This window comes from Eptesicus fuscus, chromosome 16 (genome assembly GCF_027574615.1).
Source record: "Eptesicus fuscus isolate TK198812 chromosome 16, DD_ASM_mEF_20220401, whole genome shotgun sequence".
Classification (NCBI taxonomy): Eukaryota; Metazoa; Chordata; class Mammalia; order Chiroptera; family Vespertilionidae; genus Eptesicus; species Eptesicus fuscus.
The window spans coordinates 14,609,482-14,630,791 of record NC_072488.1 but is presented as its reverse complement, the minus strand read 5'-3'; the positions used below and the strand labels follow the sequence as shown (position 1 = coordinate 14,630,791).

Sequence of the window (21,310 nt, the reverse complement as noted above, 5' to 3'; positions counted from 1 at the left end):
GGTTTGGGGGAGGATGAAATGAGATCATGAATAAGGGAACCACCTTCTACCTCCTAAAGTGCTGTCTCCCCATATGGTGAGGGTTAGGACTTGCTCCCCCATTGGTGCTTCTTAAAAATAATCACAGCCCTGGCCAGTGTTTCTCAGTGGTTAGAACATCGGCCCGTGCACTGAAGGGTCATGGGTTCAATTCCCAGTCAAGGGTACATACCTGGTTTGCAGGTTCGATCCCTGGCCCCAGTCGGGGTGCATGCGGGAGGCAATCAATTGATGTGTCTCTCTCCTTTTAAAATCCTCTAGTACTGATGTTTCTCTCTTTCTCTTTCTCTCTTTCCTCCTCCTCCTCCTCCTTCGCCTTCTCCTCCTCCATCCCTTGCTCCTTTCCACACTCTCTAAAAATCAATAGGAAAAATATCTTGCAGTAAAGATTAACCAAAAAAATAATCACAGATTCCTGGGTTGGAGGAAGAAAGGAACACATAGGGTGTCTATCCAGTGGGTAGCACACCATTCTATTATTTATTTATTTATTTATTTATTTATTATTTTTAGTCCTCACCCAAGGATATTTTTCCCATTGCTTTTTAGAGAGAGTGGGAGGGAGGAAGGGAAAGAGAGAGAGAGAGAGTGAGAGAGGGAGAGAAAGAGAAATATCGATGTGAGACACGTCGATTGGCTGCCTCCTACATGAGCCCCAACTGGGACCAGGGAATCTTAACCTGTAACCTAGGTACGTGCCCTTGACCTGGAATCAGCTGCTTGATTCCCTTTTGTGTACGGGCTGACATTCTAACCACTGAACTACACCGACCAGGGCAGTAGCACACCATTTTACATGGATTGCCCACTTTTCGTCACCACCTTCCTATGGGAATGACAGTCATTGCGTACCTACTATGTGCCATCTACTGTGCCAGCAGTTTCAGCCATGTGTTCTCAAATGACCCTGGAGAGGTGGTCCCTGGAGTCCAGATGCTAAAGTTCATTTCCTAATTGTGGGATATTGAGCAAGACACTTAGCCAGGCGAGGCTGTTTCCTTGCCTGCATTACGGGAATGTGAGCAATATCCATCTCATAGAACCTCTATGAGAAATACGCGAGGCCATGTGAGTGACAGTCCCAGCACTGTACCTGCTGTATAGTGCTCAGGAAACGGTTGCCGCCCTTATGGTCATTTTGTTTATTCTGTTGCTGAGAGTTTTATCAATGCCCTACCTCTGGCCTCATCTTTGAGCTAACCCTTCCCAGAACAAGCCTGGCCTCCGCGGTTGGGCACTGACAGACAGACGGAGGGGCTGGTAGAGGGCCAGGAGCCATTCTCACAGACTTCCCGTTCATGTCACACAGATCTTGGATGCTGACTGGGATGACCTGTGGGACCAGTTCGATGAGCGGCGGTATCTGAATGCCAAAAAGTGGCGCGTGGGTGACGATCCCTATAAGCTGTATGCTTTCAACCAGCGGGAGAGCGAGCGGATCGCCAGCAACCGGGCCATCCCGGATACTCGCCATCTGAGGTATTCCTCCTTCTCTGTCACTCTCTCCCCATCCCTGAAGTCATGACACATCAACAGCAGGCTCGCTTTGTGCAGTGCCCGGTGCCCAGTGCTGGGGCAGGCAAACCATTTGTTGCCAGTTGGTTGCTAGAGGGTTTACGTATGATGTGGTAATTTACACGGTCTGTGCTGCTCGTGGTTGTGAGAGGGTGGGAGGCCCCTTTCCCCGGCAGCAGGGACTGGAAGTCCCTCACGGAGACCCAGGGGATGGACTCTACCTAGAACAGCCCCTGCTGCTGGCCTGAAAGCTTCTTAAAGTCAGAGTCTTTTAAAACCCCCTAGCACTGATCCTGGTGTCTGATAGAATTTTATTTGAATATTAGGCTATTGATTTCCCTGAGCAGAGATTACAGAAAGGAGAACAGGGAAGAGGGAGGAGACGGAATGCTGAGGAGCCCCACTGGGTCTCAGTCTGGTGGTGCCTCTCTTGTCCAGAGTCCAGATGCCAAGCCCAGAGGGGGCAAAGAGATGCCTCCGGGCCAGGAAAGGACCTGGTGCCTCTGGGTGAGAGCCGTGGGGGACGTGCCCCTGAATGCTCTCCCCTGCAGCAGGGAGGCCTTGGGAATTCCCTGAGTAGGCAGGCACGCAGAAGACCCCGAGCAGGATGAATTTCTCTGTTCACCTCTTCTATCATCTGAGAAGCCGAAAATAAGAGAATTTTACAAAGGCCAGGTGTCTGTGGGGTTTGAAGAACTGAGCCTGTCCCCAAAGATCTAAGTTCCCCTGGTCCAGTCCTGGGCTCTGCAACTAACCCAGTGAGTTCCATCTGTTCAGTAGTGTGATCTGCTGGGATCACAGCAAGAGGAGGAGAGAGGTTTTAGATGAAATCCAGACACCCTTTGGGAAGATGAAAAGGAAAAGCGTACGAGCCATATGTCATCCTCAGGACACTAACCTTGCCCTGTGGGAGCTGGGCTTGTGTTACTCAGAGCATTTCAGACTTATGGATCCTAATCTGAAAGAGCAGGAAGGGGAGAGGACAGGGGATTGGGAATAAGGGCAAGCACCTGGGACTCGGCAGTCATGGCAGGGGTATTGAGCACCTACTGTGTGCAAAGCCCCAGGCTAGCACTGTGAGAGGCCACCAGTTGGATAGGCCATCTCCAGGCTGAGTGGTAAAGGGCTGATTGTGCCCACATCACTTTTGTGGGGTTGGACGTTCCAGAGACTGCCAGCAAAGCCTGGTGTTCTTCCCTAAAATGTGCCCCATTGCGGGGTGACCTATCTATAGGGTCTCCCACTTCCGACCCTTGCCTCCCAGGGAACCTGTGTTCATGAGATTGAAGTCATCAGCTAAGTCCCAAATCCTTCCGTGGTTCCAGCCTCCCCACTCTGAACTGACTTCGCCCTGCTTTGATGCCCGAAGGCAGAACCAAGCAGAAGGCAGTACAGCCCAGGGGTGAAGGATACAGACTCTGGGATCAGGTCACCCTGTTTCCGGCCATGGCTGTGCCGTGGACTTGGCTCAGGGAATTCACCAATGCCTGGCTTCTCTGGATTGCAACTTCCTCTTTTGAAAAATAGGGATAAGAAAAACCCCACAATAATGATACTTACCTAATGCAATTTTTGTAAGGATCAACTAAAATACATGTAAAGTACTTACCTACTCCATAGTAAATAGTCAAAGCATGTCCATTGTAGTCATAGGAAGATCACTAAGTTGTCAGGAGTGGTGCTGGGCAGGGAGGGACAGAAGAGAGTTTCAAGGTTGAGTTCAATGCTAGAGAAATGGGAGCGGTGGAGTCAAACCCATACATATGGGCGTGGAGTGTGGACATGAGCATGAACCTCAGCAGTTTTCAATCCAGGCCTCCTTAGAAGAACCACATGGCAGCTTTTTAAAAATGCTGATACCCAGACTTGGACCAGCTAACGTCGCTTGTCTAAGCTCCCCAGGTGATTCTAATGAGTCAGGTTAAGAACCACTGCTCCAGGTAGGTATTTCTCACACTTAAATAGGCAAACGAACAAATCATGTGAGGAGGTTGTTTCTCTCTGATTCGGCAGATCTGGGGTAGGGCCTGGGGTCTGCATTTCTAACAAGCATCCTGGCAACGCTGATGCCACCAGTCCTTGGGATGCACTGTGAATAGCAAGGACTCAGAACAACAATTCTCAAAGTTGGTTCCACAAACTAGCAGCCCAACAGCAACTGGCATCATTTGGGAACTAGTTAGAAATGCAACTAGTTCCCAGAACTACGGAATCAGAAACCCTGGGGGTGCAGACTAGCAACCTGGGACTTGACAAGCACGACAGGTTATTATTCTGACGCCCGCTCAAGTTTTGAAAACCGCAGGGCATCGGCTTATTCTTTGTGGATCAGATGCAGTCTATGGGTGGCCTGGTCTAGCTGGAAGACTCGGGGTTTGAGTAGAAAGGAAAGGCCCTGGAATAAGGCCACCAACCTCCCCACGTGCTGCAGCCCTCTCCCTCCATCCAGGTGACAGGGCTTCCGTCTCAGGCCATGTGCAGAGCTTTGGCTTCTCTGGTTCCTTCCTTCTTCTCCCCCTTCTCCCAGTCCCTTCAACCACAGAATCTCTATGTAGCCATCCTCCAGGCAGCTGGCATCACCTTCACCAAGAAGCTCCTACTGTGGGGCCGCTCCTGGACAGATGGCCATTGGTCCACACTGGACCCCGGGCTCCTTTGTGGGACCCAACCCCATTGATACAGGCTTTCCTCCCACTGGCCCACTTTTCTATTCCCATCATGCCTTGCCTCTAAGATTCTCCTAGTTATGACATCAATTGCCCTCTAGGGGGAGTGATATTTGACAACATCCTCGGCGCCTGTTGTGTGGTAGGAATTCAGTAAATGTTGTTGAACCCATAATGAAAGGGAGAGTACTAGAAAGAGTGGAAAGATAATTTACTTCCCCCTCCCATCTGCCGTAGGTGCAAAGAGGAGACAGGAGCTAAAAGGCGCCTCTTCCTCTTATCCTTCCATCCTCAGGGTATTCCGAGGAGGGATCTGGAGAACAGAATCAGTTAAAGGAAAAAGGCTTTTTCCCTGAAAAAGTTCTCATTACTGAAAAGAGAAGAGTGAAGACACAGCCTGTGGGAGGGGTCTGAGCTTATTACACGTACTTCCAATTTTCTTACCACAGTAATTGGATTCTGATTTATAGGACGTGTTTGGACAGCGCCTGAGACAGAGAACTATTAGCTGAGCGTTAGAACAGCGCTGCGGAGAGGGCGGGCGCTGGGTGAACTGCCTGGGGATCCAAGATGCAGCAGGTGGGGTGAGGACGGGGAGAAGGAGGGATATGTGGGGCAGGTTTTCACCCAGCGGGCCGCTGTGCTGATCAAAAAGCCTAGTGCAGTGGTCGGCAAACTCATTAGTCAACAGAGCCAAATATCAACAGTACAACGATTGAAATTTCTTTTGAGAGCCAGATTTTTTAAACTTAAACTTCTTCTAACGCCACTTCTTCAAAATAGACTCGCCCAGGCCATGGTATTTTGTGGAAGAGCCACACTCAAGAGGCCAAAGAGCCGCATGTGGCTCTCGAGCTGCGGTTTGCCGACCACTGGCCTAGTGCATTGCAGCGTGGAATCCCTGCACGCAAGTCATGGCGTGATGTCATGTGATAGAAGCCCCAGAGAGGCCGAGGGCTTACGTTCCTTGTATGGAGTAGGGCAGAGTTGCCATTTTTCCCTTGGGCCTTTGCCCCATGGAGCCCACGGCTTAAGGGGTACACGGGGTGGGCAGTGAGTGAGCACGTACCCAGGGTGGTTTGGAAAGTCTGCATCGTTTCCATTGGATCCCCTATTCATTCCCCCTTTGGGGTTAACGCCTCCCCTCACCCACCGCACCCCTTCTATAATGTTTGACATTTTCACCTAAAATTGCAACCTGGTGTCATCATCGGCCTTTAGACACAAGTTTGGTGTGGCTGGGTACCCCCCTCTCCCCAATTCAGGCCCTGTGAGAGGAGTGGGGATGAGGTAACCAGCAATGGCCCTCCGCACTTCCCTGCTCCTCTCCTGGCTGTGTCTTCTCATCTGTAGTTGGATTCGAAGCCTCATCATTCTGTAAGTCACCCCACAATTGTAGATCAGTTCGCCTTCCCATGTTCGGTCTTCCCCACCCAGATATTTACACATATTCACACACTGCTCTCCCAGCCTGCCTCAGGGCTTCCTAACCCTACATTTCCCCGCTAAGGCCCACAATTCTGTTCACTCCGATGAAAGCTTTAACTTCCAGGACACTGCCTGGGTCCTGGGGGGCCACAAGGAGGAATAAGTCGTGGCCATCTATTTTCGGGAGCGGGGGGGTAGGCCATAAATAACTTACAGTGTAAGGAAGAGGCAGCATCTAGCTGGGGTGAGTCCTGCTGTTTATGAATCATTGACTGACCCCACAAACACTCTTTGTTTAAATATATATTTTATTGATTTTTTACAGAGAGGAAAAGAGAGGGATAGAGAGCTAGAAACATCGATGAGAGAGAAACATCGATCAGCTGCCTCCTGCACACCCCCCACTGGGGATGTGCCCGCAACCAAGGCACATGCCCTTGACCGGAATCGAACCTGAGACCCTTGAGTCCGCAGGTCGACACTCTATCCCCTGAGCCAAACCGGTTTCGGCCCACAAACACTCTTTGATGTCCTGCCCCCGCCCCCCCATCCTGGTGACAACAGCTGGATCTGCCATCAGCCAAGTAACACATAAGACATCTGGCTGTCAAGAGGCCCTTCCATGGGGGCACACCTCTCTAGGAGGGAGGGAATATTTTGATGAAGCAAATGTATATTTTTGCTGTCGCCCAGCAATACTTATTACGGGGTTGCTTTGATTGCAGGGGAGCAGGCAGCAGGGTGGACTGAGCCCGGGACCGTGGCTGGAAGGAGTTGGGGCTGGGAAGCCCCATGAGGTCTCCTCCTCCTGGCCCGGCTGCTGTGCTTGTTCCCCTCAGTACATTCTCCCGGCCTTCGCCCAGCCCAGTGCCGTGCTAAACGGTTCAGGCAGCGGGATGCCTATTGCTTGCCTAGAGGGAAAATTCCACACTTCAGTACATCTCACTGGGAGGACATTTTTCCTTTGCTCCTTTTCATCCTGGGCAATGAAGGAGCGGTGGCCCAGCCTGGGCTCGCATTTCCCCCTCCTTGTATTTACTCGGTTGGAATGGCTGCCAAAGATCATCATCATTTCTTTCCTTGTACTCGTCACTTAGCCGTAATAGGATAAAAATCTTTATGGCTGGAGCAGCTAAGGATAAAAAATGTTCATCTTCCCTCAGACTCAAGGCTGTTCCACCAGCTCAGCACAGAGTTGGTGATGCCACATCAAGGTGGCGGGGAGGGGAGGGAAGGGGGAAACCCATCATAGACGCTCAGCGTTTGCAAACGAGCTCCCTGTTTGCTGCATCCCGGCCCCTCCTGTGCACCGTTTCTCAATACAGGAGTTTGTGAGCCTGTTGGCAGCGGCTCTGAGTGCACTCCACCCCAGAGCATCTCAGCCTATCGGGGAGCTTTGGAAGGGGGCAGCGGGAAGAGTTTCTGAACATCCTGGAGAGCTGTGTCTGCTGCCTCCGGCAACTGTTTGAGCACCATCCGGGGCTTGGAATGGGTCCTCACCAGGGTGGGGGCAAGAAAGACCACAGAGGCCCTAGCTGGTTTGGCTCAGTGGACAGTGCGTTGGCCTGTGGACTGAAGGGTCCCAGGTTCCATTCCGGTCAAGGGGCACATGCCTGGGTTGTGGGCTCAATCCCCAGTAGGGGGTGTGCAGGGGGCAGCCCATCGATAATTCTCTTTCATCATTGATGTTTCTCTCTCTGCCTCTCCCTTCCTCTCTGAAATGAATAATATATTAAAAAAAGAAAGAAAGACTGGATCAGAAAACTGTGGTACATCTACACAATGGAATACTATGCTGCCATAAAAAAGAAGGAATTCTCATCATTTGCAGAAACCTGGATGGAATTGGAGAACATTATGTTAAGTGAAATAAGCCAGTCAATGAAAGAAAAATACCACATAATCTCACTCATTTATGGATAATAAAGAACATTATAAACTTGAACAAAAAGATAGATACAGAGACAGTAAAGCATCAAACAGACTGTCAAATTATAGGGGGAAAGTTAGGGAAGAGGTGGGGGAGATAAGAGATCAATCAAAGGACTTGTATGCATGCATATAAGCATAACCAACGGATGCAAAACTCTGGGGGGTGAGGGCATATATGGGTGTGGGGTGGGGGGTGGCAATGGTAAGATATGTACACATATAATACCTTAATAAAAAAAATAGAACAAAAATAAAAATAAAGTAAATTAAAAAAAAAAAAAAGAAAGAAAGAATAAAAGAAAGACCAGAGGCTGAGATAGTAGGTACCTCTGGGCCAGGATTCCTTTCATTCCCAATCCCCTGGGTCCTTACTTATTGCCCCTCCTCCCACCACTGCCTGCTCTGTGAGTTTCAGACAAATTTCCCCAAGAGGCAGCTCAGCCTTTGAAAGGGGACCAGTCAAGAAAGCCTGCTGATGAGAAGTCATCTGTACAAACCTCATTCATTCATTCATTTTCCTATTGATGTGCTCATTCATTCGCTCAACACATGTATTGAGCACTAACCATATGGCAAGCTCTATGCTAGGAATTGCTCCCCACTCCCCAGGAGCTCGGGGACTAGTGAGAGAAATGCCTTGGATTGCGGGATGATGTAGGGGAAACATGGGGTCATGTTATGGCAAAGTTTTGAATGCAGGGCAAGGAACTTAGAGTTAATTCCGTCAACATTGGAATGCTTTGACGTTCGTACTGTCTTGGCCTCATCATCGTGATGATATCAGAACTGGTGAGCAGGAATTCTTCCTGGGGTTGTGTCTCATGGAATCGAAGAATGAAGCCGCGGACCAGGGGCATTCAAACAAGGCAGGAGTTTATTGCAAACAAACACAGGCTACCGGCTCGGGAGGGGGCTTTAAATGGGTACCGCATTCTGTTCTTCCCCTTAGAGCTGCTAAAGGCCCACTCTTTGTCTGTCTGTGCGTTCTCTGATTGGCTCCTGGCCTTTTTGAAATATTTTGTTTTGCACTTGCAAGAAAAACATCCTTGTTTCAGAACACCCTGTTATTCTGCTATCCCAGTGGTCGGCAAACTCATTAGTCAACAGAGCCATATATCAACAGTACAACCACTGAAATTTCTTTTGAGAGCCAAATTTTTTAAACTTAAACTTCTTCTAACGCTACTTCTTCAAAATAGACTCGCCCAGGCTGTGGTATTTTGTGGAAGAGCCACACTCAAGGGGCCAAAGAGCCGCATGTGGCTCGCGAGCCGCAGTTTGCCGACCACCGTGCTATCCAACCTGTTTTTCTGTCATCCTGTTTCCTGCAAAATACATTTTTTGTTTGTTTTAGCTGGCTCCACGATTCCCCCTTCTTCCACCCCTTACCCTATCTACCTAATTCTGCTTTAACGCCTTTCAATGACAATTCCAAGAGATGCCCTGAACAGCACACTCCTGCCAGCACCACATTCTGGGAGCTCCTGCCAGGGGATGGGGACAAAGGTAGGACTGAGCAGAAGTGTGCCAGGCAGCAGTGATGTAGCCCCCTCCCAACCCCAGGAGACGGGTGGGCAGCAATACAGTACCTGCTTGGCTTGAACTGAGTGCTCTCCCTAGGGGTAGAGATTAATGTGGGATCTTGGCTGCATCCTCAAGGAGGAGGTATTGGGTCTTACACTGGGGAGTTTGTTGTAAGGTGAGGGGGAAGGGATGAGAAGCAAGAATTGGTCCTGGAGGAAAAGGAGTTGGTGGGGACCTAGAAAAGGGGTCTGTCTCCACCCCCAAACTAAGTGCTAGGTTTCAGGATTGAGCACTAGTACTGGCCGTGGAGACTTCGGCAAAAGAGCAAGACTACTAACAAACTAACCACATACCTAGATAAGGAGATTCAGGATCAGAGAGGTTAAGGGACTTGTCCAAGGTCACACAGCTAGTCAGTGCTTGGCTGAAACTCAAAATCAAGTTTTCAGATGCTAGGTATTTTAGTGTCCACCCAAAATTTATACACACTTTGAATGATTATAAAGTCAGTGTTTATGAACATACAGTTCATTTCCAAAACTTAAAAGAATCTACATAAATGAATAATTTTTTTTTGTCAAAGCCTGTTTTTAAACCGATGACCATTCTGGTCCAGGCACTGCTGATAACTCGAAGCAATGGAATCACAAACATCAAGAATCATTTTGTTTGATATTTGTGCACCTTCAGTTCGTGAACTGTTGCTGGTTTTGTACCATAAACTTGACATTTTATGTATCCCCATAAAAACAGTCTCGTGCAAGCATGTCAAACTCAAAGGCTAACACAGGACAAATAAAGGAGGCATGTGGCTTGTGGGCCACGAGTTTGACATGCTTGGTCTAGTGGCACGTTAGGATAAATGTTCTTTTTCAAAGCTTAGTCTGGCTTCACCCGTCATTTCAATTCAGTTAAACCTGAAAAGGAGTTAAAAAATCAAGTGAGTTATCAGCTGTTAAAGTGTGTATATATTTTTGGGACACTTTGTATAATTATAAAGGCAGCGTACAACTTCAACTGTATTCTCAAATTTCCAGTAGCATTTTAGGGTGCATTTCCTTTGTTCCAAAGCTTTGACTAAAAAGAAGGAAACATCAGTTAAGCTATCAGCTATTAGAATGTGTATACATGTTTTGGGGACACCTGTATATTATCCTGTCATAAGCATAAAACTCCTATTACGTCCAAGTTCGCTGAGAGAGAGAGAGAGTGTGTGTGTGTGTGTGTGTGTGTGTGTGTGTGTGGCTTGTGCTTGTGAGACAAGGAGAAGAGATGATGCATGAAGATTCTGAGTTTCCCAATTAGGTAGTTTGATACTTCTATTTTAGCTTTGTTTGGAGGCACAGATACAACTACAACATATATCCATTAGCTTTTGTCAATGGTCTTTTCCGGTGTCCTGTCACCAAGGCCAAGTTCTAACTGGGCGGGTAACCCAAGGAGAACCTGTGCCTTTGAAAGCTACGAAACGGCCTTAGTTCTGGGGGCAGATTTCCCTTCCTCCTCCCCGGGTTTGCCTCCTTTATGACACATTGCCTGAGGAAAGAGGCGGCGGAAAGATGTGGAAAGAGATAGAGAAGTAAGCTCATTGCCCAGGATGGAAAGCTGATTTGGAATTCAATAATTCCCATGAAAAGGGCATCCTGAAAATTAGGGAGTATAAGGCTATTGGGGATTTATCAGGAGACAAGCACTCCACATGCTTGTTTTCGTGGAGCTTATATTTCCCAAGTGAGCAAATGCCCCAGCCGGGTGACTGGGAGCTGCCCTGGTGCCCTCCAGAGGCCACCAGAACCCTCCCCGCTGTGGGTCACCCCGGCGAAGACTGTTCCCTTAAGCTAGCCTCGGAAAGAAGCCCTCGCCCAGGCACTCAGGGCCGGTAATGCCAGGGGAAGGCGGCGGAGGTGAGGCTGGGTTTGCACTCTGCATTCTGGGATGTTGTCTTCAGCGCTATGGGACTGCAGGGTGGCTGGAGTGCCCAGGGGAGGAGAAGGCATTGTCGCTGCATAGTACTCCTTTGGGTGAATATATTACGTGTATATATCTCGTCTCCTGTTAATGCTCATTTGGGGTTTTCCGAGTGGGGCTCTTATGAACCAAGCCGGAAGCCTTTTAGTCTGTTTCTCTTCTGATTGTCTCAGCAGCGTGACAAAAGGAGTGGGGAGGCGGGGTGGGGGGCCCGCTGAACCTGGGAAGACCTGCATTCTGTCTAGGATATCGCCAGACTCTTCAGCAACCTGCTGCCCCTTTCCTCCTGTAAGAAGAGAGAAGCGGCTCAGAGATGGTTATTAAGGTCACTTCCAGCTCTCCGCTGGTTGAAAATACTTCTGCCCAGAAGGACGTGTGCGAACTGACTTAGGAGCTGAATCCGATTGGAGGCTATTTCCAGCTGCGTGACTCCCCCAGCTCAGCGCAGCTCCCCTCCCCCACGCCCTGGACTAATATTTCCCTTCACACACCTCCCTGCCCCCACAGGACAGGAGGACCTGCCAGACCATCGTCGTTGCCGCCGTGTCCACTCCTTCCTTCTGCAGCCTCCCCTGCACCCTGGTGCCTGCCACGCGGCCGAGGTCAGCAGACCCCCTGGCGGCTTAAGATACAAGTGTAAGCTGGTGTGACACGGTCTCCGCTTATCGGAAGGCCCAGGATCTATTAAGCGCAGAGCAGCAGAGCTGTTTGCTCCCGGAGTCGGCACATCACGTGGAGGGTAGCCTGCCGGCACACTGGTGACCTGCCCGCAGTTTTCACTTGGAATAAGGAGCTGGCACGGGCGGACTTTCCCCTTTAAAACGCAGAGCACTGCCGTGTGCGGCTACCATTTCCCCCAGGGCTCTAGAGAGCCCCTGGCTTGGTGCCACACGCCACACGGCCTCCAAGGCCAGAGGGAAACGGAGCCAGAGTCCTCGGGATAAGAAGAATCACACCTTGTAATTAGGTGAGCCTTTACAAAATGCTCTCACATCTCTGGCTCACAGTGTCCTCAGTAGCCCTTGGGGTGAGGGGTCGTCACTGTTTCACCAGGGAGGAACCTGAGGCCCAGGCAAGGGAACTAGTTAGCAGGAGACCTAGCTGTGTGAGCGGGGAGGTAGGGCACCTCTTCCAGTTACTCCCTGGTCTTGGCGTGCGTGCCTCAAACTCCCTGAGCCTCAGTTTCCTCAGGGGAATAATAATGGTACCCGGGTTGCTGTGAGGGGGCACACTTACAGTCCGTGTCAAAGGCTGACACAGTCTTTGTCCTCGAGTGACACTGGGTGACTGTGTTAGCTGTGGTGATGAGCAGTCAGTTGGTGTTGTATTGGGATCAGCGTTAGCACACAGGCCCTGCCACGTCTTCACCGCTCCGCAGCTGTGGGTAAACGCGGGGTGAGAGGCGGGGCGGAAGGGTGACAGCTCCGGAGGGGAAGGGGTGACGTGCGTGAGTTTGGAGAGGTCCCGGTTTAGCACCCTGTCCCCCGTCTCCGAGTTGGGCTGTGCTCCAGGAACAAGGCAGGGCAGGGTGGAGGGAGCAAGGCGGGCACAGAGCTTCCTGCCTCAGCCTCAGCTCCCTGCACCAACGCTTAACTTGTGCCTGGATGTCACACTTAACTTTGAAAACCGGAAGGCAAAGTAAGTGATGAGGCAACTGCGATGCCAGGCCTGGTGCCATTCGTACTTTGAAGATGCTGGGGAAAGAAGCCAAGGCCAGCAGAGGGAGTGACGGGAGGGCGGGGGCCAGGAAGCGCAAAATGTGTTTGATGGGAGATGAAAAGAGCAGAGAGGAGATGACAGCTGTGGGCGGGAGAAGCTGTGGCAGGGAGGCTGGCTGCGGTGACAGACAGTGGGATGGAGCCATGCGATCAGCGGGGGCCTGAGGGTGGCGGCAAAGCTAACTGAGGCTGTGTGATGTGGCGGGAGAAGGGCTCTGCTGAGGGACCCGAGGAGCCACGGAGCAGCCCGGGTTCCAGCTGGGCTAGCGAACGCCCCTGGTGGTTATCATTGGTGTTTCTGATGTAACAAGAGGAAACTCATATATTTGATTGGAGGTTATTGTATCCAGACAGCTCTCACCCTCTGCCCTCGCCTGACCCTCACAATGACCTTGAAGCTAGTCAGAACAGGCATTGTTCCATCCTCCTGCCTCCCCACTCCTCCCTGTCTCTCCTTGATTCATCAGACAGATACATGACTTATTCCTTCCTCGAGCCTCTCTGAGCCTGCCTGGACCACCCCTCGAGACAGCAAGCGCCCACGTTGCTCTCACCGGCCTCATCTCAGAGCAAGCCCCGCCGTTCACCCTTTGACTTCAGCCCAAATCCATGGAGTCCTATTCGTCTCTTACCTCATTTTGTTGAGTCTACCTCCTAGATAGCTCTTGACCCCTGACCTTGCCACCATGCTCATTTGCTGTCCCCTCTCACCTGGGTGACTGCAGCAACCCCCAGCTGCCCTCCTACTTGGCTCTGGCCCCTCACCAGTTCATCCTCCACACCTTCTCCACCAGCGCTTTCCAAGGGCAGACACACCACTCCTCATCCAAAACCTTCAGTGCCATCAGCTCACCCCTCCTCTGAAGGCATGTCCACCCCAGCCAGGCCCGGGGTTTGCAGCTGCTCGCCTGTCCCTGAGGGTTCACGCCTCCAGATCTTTGCTGCTCTCTCAGTGCAGGTCCTTGCGCCTTTTAGGAATCCAGCTGGCGGGGTTCCCTCTCCAGGGAGACCTCTTGTCTGCTCAGGCTAAGTTCTGTACCTACTCGTCACTCCCATGCTTCCCTCTCAACAGCACCTACAGCCCAAGTTGCAAGCATCCGTTTGCTTTCCTCTCCCCTTGGAGGCCTTGAGTGACTTGGGGCAGAGATGCTGACCTATCTCTGTGTCTCCCTCCAGAGCCTCACACAGTGCCTGCACCCAGACTCCTCACCAGTATCTGCAAAGTAAATATGGACTCAAACTACCTTCTGAAACATCAGGATTAGGGAGTGCAGGCATGGAAATGAATTCCAGAACAGAGGGGGAAGTCTAATCATGGGAAATTTAAAACGCATTCACTCAACTAAGAATTCTCTGTTAGCACATAAATCTAAGACCATAATCAGCCAACTCTATTGAGCAAACTATCCCCCTGACATGTGTTAGGCACCTTATATATGTTCTCTCAGTTAAGCCCCTCAATAACTTTGCTGTGATCCTGGTTTTAGAGATGAGGAAATTGACTCCAGTCAGCCGAATAACTTGCCCAGAGGAACTTCAAGTTGAAAAGGGGCCCCTACCCACAGGCAAGACAGCACAGCAATGGGGAAAGGGGTGTGTGTGGCAGCCCATGAGAAGTGCAGTGGGAGTAGCCGAACTTGGGCGGTCAGGAGGCTGGTACTGTCCGGCAGGCCGAGGAAGAGAGACTAAAAGGAAGTGGTGGTGGCCGAATTTGGAGTAAATCTGACTCAGGGACGGATTGACTGACCAGAGGGGCAGGAAGGTGTGGGAAGCCTTTGCCCTTTACCTTCCCACCCCTGACCTCCCAGAGGGGAATTCAGAACCGCATTCGCTCAACTAAGAATTCTCTGTTATGATGTCCTGGAGAAGGAGACGTGGATACTTGTCCCTTCCAGGCCATTCCCGAGCTCAGTGTGCTCGGTCTGTGACATCCCTGCAGTCACTAGGCTGCAAGGCTTATCTCAGCTGCTTCCGCTTGAGGACCTTTCACCCATTAGGCAAACGGAGGGAATGACTCTTCCCTAATGCTTCAGCGGGAAGGTCTGCAAAATACCAGGAACTAGCTCCGAGACTGTCAAGGGGAGACATCGTTCTTTAGCAGGCGATGGATATCCCAGATTCGGGATTTCCATCTTTCCAGAACCTCCTAGCAGGAGGCCTTCAAGACCAAAGACGGAGAGCAAGGTCAGTATGAAATAAGGGTCTGCGAGCCGGTGAGCCGGATGACCGACGGGGCCCTTCTAGTGGAACGTGTGAGAGCACAGGGCTGGGAGCCAGGCCGTCTGGCTTTACACCGAAGCTCTGCTGCCCACTGACCGTGACCTCACAGTCTGCTCCACGAGAGAGGAGGAGTCGCAGCACCTACCGCAGAGAATGACTGTGCAGATTTACAGCCCTTGAAGAATGCCGGAGACACAGCCAGGGTTCAATAAATGTTATCTATTATTGCTACTGAGGAATGTGATTCAAGCAGGGCTGAAATAAGACTTGAAGGAGCCCTAGTCTCAGACACTGAGAAATCTTTTTTAGGAAACATTTCACAAATAAATGAAGTTGGCCCTCCTCCACGCTTGGGGCCCAGCTAGGCTCAGCATTTGCCTTTTGAGCACACTCGGCCCTGCATGTGCCCAAACCTACGCACATGCACATGCGTGCGCGCAGCTGCCTTCTGGGTGGTGCTTGGTCGCACCTAACACAGGTCCTGGTGGCGTCCCCAGAGAAGCCTCTTTGCAGCCTCCTGAGGGCAGCTCATCTTCCCACCACACGTCAGTGTCCCGCTCACCTCGAAGGGGCTGGTCTGCATAAGAGGCCAAAGTTAGTTAGTTGTCTGGAAAAACCAAGGGGCCCTGGTGCAGACTGCAGCAACGGTCATTTCTAGGAGGTCTCAGTGCAGCCACAGGTGTCTGCGTCCTGCAAGTCAGGAGAGAGCCCAGATTGCACATGGCAACATGGGCAGCAGAAGAGCCTGAAAAGACATGGGACCAGAGAGTGGAAAACCATACCGGCTCATTAGCATCAAGGACAGAGTTGGAGCTGCCAGAGCCAAGAGTGGAGATGGCGGGTCTTCTGGGCTCAGCATCGATGCTGTCTGCAGAGGGTGGCCAGACAGGCTCATCCTTAGTGGAACAAACCCTGGATGCCATTTGGTGAGTTAGTGCTGATGTGACCCAGGGAGTTGGGGGTGAGGGAAAGACTATGACAGAGGTTTTCTTAAAGTTAAATTTTACAATTTAAAGGATTTTAAATTATCCTGAGATTGCAGCCTTTTCTGGTATTTAAATACCCTTTCTTTTATGAAATAATGATAGTAGATGATGGGGTTTTTATAATATACCAGAGGCAAGATGCACGAAATTCATGCAAGGGGCTTGGCCCTCGCAGCCCCCGCTTGATCCGGAAGGTCTTCTGCTATTCAGCTGTCCAATCTAATTAGCATATTATGCTTTTATTATTATAGATTCTTTCCTGAAGAGTGAAATGCTGCAAGCAATGGTCTCTATTTTTAAAAAATATATATATTTTTTATTGACTTCAGAGAGGAAGGGAGAGGAAAGAGAGAGAAACATCAATGATGAGATAGAATCATTGATTGGCTGTCTCCTGCACACCCCCACTGGGGATTGAGCCAAATCCTGGGCATGTGCCCTGACCAGGAATTGAACCGTGACCTCCTGGATCATAAGTTGATGTTCAACCACTGAGCCACACTGGCTGGGCTAATTTTTAAATTTTATTTTACTTACATGAAAGAACCCAACATCTGGGAACCAATATCTGACAACTAATGTTGAACTTTGAAATTGTATTATATACAAGCTAAGGTTCAGGAATGACCGAGGGCAACAGCGCCCGATAGAAATTGATGGGAGCCTCACATGCAATCTAAATTTTTTCCTAGTAGTCACATCGTTAAAAGAAAAAGAAATCAGTGAAATTAATTTTCATAATATATTTCTTAACCCAACATACCTAAATAGTATCATTTCAACATATAAGCAATGTAAAAAAAAAAGTTTCTGAGATATTTAACATTCTCTTTTTGTACCAAGTCTTTGAAATCTTGTGTGTATTTCACACTTACAATGTATCTCCATTTCAACTCATCTCAAGTGCTCAGTAACCACATGTGGCTAGTGGCTCCCGGATTGGACGGAACGGGTCCGGGAGAAGAGAGTGATGAGCCTATCAGACAGGATTCAGTCTCTCTTGTCTTACTCAAGGAAGCCTCCTTTATCATCCCGAGGACTTTGGTTTATGACAGGAACGTCCTGGATTTTTATTTTTGTTGTTGTTTTTTTGTATCCTGCATGCACCCCAACCAGGGCCTGGGGCAGGGAGGAACCTGCAACCGAGGTATATGCCCTTGAGCGGAATCGAACCTAGGACTCTTCGGTCTGCAGACTGATGCTCTTATCTACTGAGCCAAACCGGCTAGGGTACTTCCTGGCTTTTCAAACATGGCTGAGTATTTCCAGTGCAATAGAGAATTGGTCAGAGCTCTTCAGAGGCACCGTGTGACGCCCAGGTGTCTGCCAGGACAACCTTAGCCCAGGCTCCCTGTTCTTGCCACTGTGGCTTCATACTCCAGCTTCAGTTTTCGTGACTTATTTGGTCTCTTACTCCGACCTTGGTACCTCACTCGGCTCACAGCTCTGCAGCTCAATGGAGCTGGTGTCACCCATAACTTAGCAAGATACATTCTCCCCTGTGGCTTTGTCCCCGTGGAGGCCTCAGCTGCTCCCTCCCCCCTCATTCTGTAGACATTTATTGTATGTCTGCTGTGCTTAGTCGCTCTGCTAGGTACTAACGGAGGTTACAGCTGCAAATAAGTCCTTGCCTCCATTGCAGCTAACAGTCAGCGGAGGAGAGAGAAGAGTACATTGACAAGACTTGGCAATAACTTTCAGTGATGAGGTGGGGACAGGGCCCTAGGGGAGCCCATTGGAAAAGCCTTGGGAGGTCAAGCACTGCTTCCCACGGGAAATAACTTCCCAGCCAGGATTAGAAGAGAAAGCAGCCCAGCCTTGGGAGAGAGTTGAGTGCATTTCAGTCACATGGGAGGGAGGCAGCGCCTTCATTGGCCCAGAGGGAGAAAGCAGGTCAGGCACAACCTGGCTAGCACGTGGAGGATGTGAAGAGAGGAGTCAGAAGTGGTGCCAGGTCCCTGGGATGGTAAGCTGTGATTAGGAGTTTCAACTTTATTTTGTGAGAAATTTGGTAGCTCAGTTGGTTAGAGCATCAACCCGGTGCGCCAAGGTTGCAGGTTTGGTCCCTGGTCAGGGCAATGAATGCATAAATAAGTGGAACAACAAAGCGATGTTTCTCTCTCTCAAATCAATTTTTAAAAAATTTAAAAACCCAGAAATTTGGATAGCATTGAAAGGTGATAAAGATTTGCAGTTTGAAAAGATCATTCTAGCTGCAGTGTCCAAGGTAGATCGGGAGGGGATAAAGCCAGCTAGAAGACATGATGGGGATGTGGAGCAACATCTGGTCCGGAGATGAGGATGGATGATCGACAGGCCCTAGCATTACCTTGGAGGCCACCAGGAATCAATGAAGGGGCTTTGGGGACTCTGGGAGCCCGTGTGGGGGGAGTCATGATGCAGTTGCACAGCTCTTCTACCAGGTACCCAAGAATGTACCTTTGGGGCGTGAGAAACGTGATAGACTTATTTTTTGTTTTGTTTTGTTTAGTCACTAAGAGTGCCTGTATTGTCTATTGCTGCATAACAAATTACCCCAAAACTTAATGGCTTACACTAATAACAATGTTTCTATGGGTCAGGAATTTGGGAATGGCTCAGGTAGGTCCTTCCTTCAGGGTCTCTCACAGGCACAATCAAGGTGTCGGCCAGGGCTGCAGGCCTCACAGGGCATGGCTGACCCTCTTCCAAGCACCCTCACATGCTTGTTGGCAGGATTCAGTTCCCCACAGGCCATTGGCCAGAGGCCACACCCAGGTCCTTGCTATGTGAGGTTCCCCAGAATGGCAGCTTGCTTCACCAAAGCATGCACACCAAAAAGATGGAAGTCACTTTTGTACCCTAGCCGCAAAAGTGATATCTCATTACTTAAGCTGTATTCTGTTCCTTGGAAGCAAGTGGCCAGGTTCAGCCCATACCTACTGGGAGGAGAACACACAAGGAGGTGGAGACTGGGGGTCCATCATGGCGCCCAATCCACTTCCTGTGCAGCTCATTTCCCTGCCCTGCCCCACTTAAACCCTCCCAGTATCCTGGAATTTAATAACATGCTCAGCAATTCAAAACACGGCAAGTGTTGGGGAATAGCAGATCTCACTATTATTTTAAGTGGGGTTTTTATGAGCTGGAGGATTTCTGTAACACTCAGGAAGGGTGGCTATTAAAGCAGGAAACTGGGACAGTATATGTTTATGAGGACGAACAAATTAATCTGCATGTGAAATCCCAGGGAAATTGACATGAAATAAAAATTTCATGCTTTACAGTGTATTAGTGTTGCCCATGAAATGCGATTAAAGGGAATTTCTGGTGCTACAGCCGTCATACGTTTTGGACGGCTTGTGTTTCACTCTTCTAAAGAGTTGAGTTGGAAACTAGAGGCCAGTCGCAGATGCGGCGTTTTATAGCTTGAGGTCGTCTCCCTTTTCCCCGTAGCTAAGAGCAGGCCTCCTTACAGAATGAGCTGGGAATGCATTAGGTGTTCTCAGCTCTAAAAACGAAATCGATTCTAAACGCTGGCAGCAGGTTCACTGTCCCTGTCCTCGGGGAACTGGCATTCTGGAAAGGTCCCTGGGCCAAGAGCTTTCCCTTCTCATCCTTTCTTCCTCACACACACCAGTTTTGGTGGCAGGAGAAAGGAGGGGAGGAGGGAGGGAGGATGTACCCTGCTGCCTGCATCTGGGAATCCACAGATTGCTACTCCCTAGGGGACAGACAGTGTTCTCCCAGGAAACCACCCCACTTTGTGTCATGTGTCTCTGTTTCCCTTGGCCTTTGTGGCCGTGGAGCTCAGGAAATGGGACCCACGGAAAGATAATGCATTGGTTTCCTCTGCCTGGGTCTCAGCTCAAAGCGTGCACTGGAGCTCCAGGCGTCAGAGGGACCAACCACAGCTTTTTGTTCAGGAGCGGCTGCTTATTAACCGCCCCTAGAAAGGGGCCTCGTGGAAATCACACCTCCACTCACCTTTTCTGGCTCCATCTGGGCAGTAAGTAGGGGCCCCTGTTAGCATGTCCCTGTGGCCGTTCAGCCTGAGGTTTCCCGTCAGGGATGGCATATTGTCCCTCCCTTCTGGGCAGGTCACTGCAACCGCTGGATTCCAGAGCGCAATAGAAACTGCTCTTGGGGTGGTGATTAGAGTGTGGGCACAGGGTGCTCATGGTGCGCAGGGCACAGAGTGGGCCTGAGTAACAGCTGGGTGCTTGGACCCGCGCTGGCACGCAGATGTTGTGGCCTGGTGATAGGACGTCCAGCAAACCTGGGGTCACTAGGTGCAGAGTGACCACTTCCCTATGCCTCAGTGTCCTCATGAGGGACCCCATTAAACAGTAGCCCCTCACTGGGCTGTTCGGAGCCTTCAGAGGTGCTAACTGCAGTGCCTGGCGGTAGGGATCGCTGCGAGTAGTTTTAAAGCATTCCCTGAGGTGGGTATTTTCACCCTTACGAACCAGGAAGCTAAGGCTTAGAGAAGTCAAGTTGCTGCCAGGATCCCAGGGAGGAAGATTTGACCCCATGTGCCCCACCCCAGGCCTGCTGGGTTTCATTACCCCATGTGGCGTGACCTTTGCATGACCTTTCCCCTTTATCTGACTGCCCTCAGTCTCCCCTCTGGGATGCCAGAACCCCTTCTAAGAGTTTGTCTTCTCAGACTCGGGGCCGTTGTTAGATCTGGAGGAGCCAGAGCAGCTTTGCTTTGTGTGCATATCTATAACAATAAAAGCGTAATATGCTAATTAGACCAGATGTCCTTCCAGACGACCTTCCAGATAAAGCCGGGGCTGCGAGGGAAGCCTAGGTGCCAGAGGGAAGCCGGTGCCAGCAGCGGGGGGAAGGAAGGCCTACTCTTGCATGAATTTTGTGCATCGGGCCTCTAGTTTTAGTAATAATAATCAGAGCTCTCCCCTCTGCTTCACAGTTAGCGAGGCTGCCTCCCCGCCACTCCCTCCGGATTTTGTACTCCAGAATAAAATCCGGAATGTTTATACTTTATGACCACGTCTCCTCTTCCCTAAGGGCAGCGTGCTGTAGGAGGGAGACTTTGTCCGGGAGCCAGAGGACCCGGGTCCTTGCCCCAGCAGGCACCCTACAGGCCACCAGGGGCCCCTGCTTCCCATTGAGAAAGTGGGGGGTGGTGATCCTCATAGCACTGTTTACAAGCTGCTGTCAGTTTAATGAGCTTGTGCAATAAACGGAAAGGCATGTGCATGGCATTGTATTTCTGTGATAACTGACAGTGAGCCTCGCTAAGTGAGTTTCTGACATGCTCGAATTGGCACGTGTGCGGGTGCAAGGTTGGGGGGTGGGGGTAGCAGGG

The 21,310-nt window shown here is 50.3% G+C and overlaps 1 protein-coding gene across 1 annotated transcript in view; it reads left to right on the top strand.

The window, feature by feature from the left end:
* GALNT14 (polypeptide N-acetylgalactosaminyltransferase 14) overlaps window positions 1-21,310 on the top strand; it is a 184,203-nt gene that overhangs the window by 114,059 nt on the left and 48,834 nt on the right. The window contains exon 2 of the mRNA XM_008162265.3: window positions 1,349-1,518. Within this exon, the coding sequence (XP_008160487.2) occupies window positions 1,349-1,518 (170 nt within the window). The remainder of the gene's footprint in view (window positions 1-1,348; window positions 1,519-21,310) is intronic.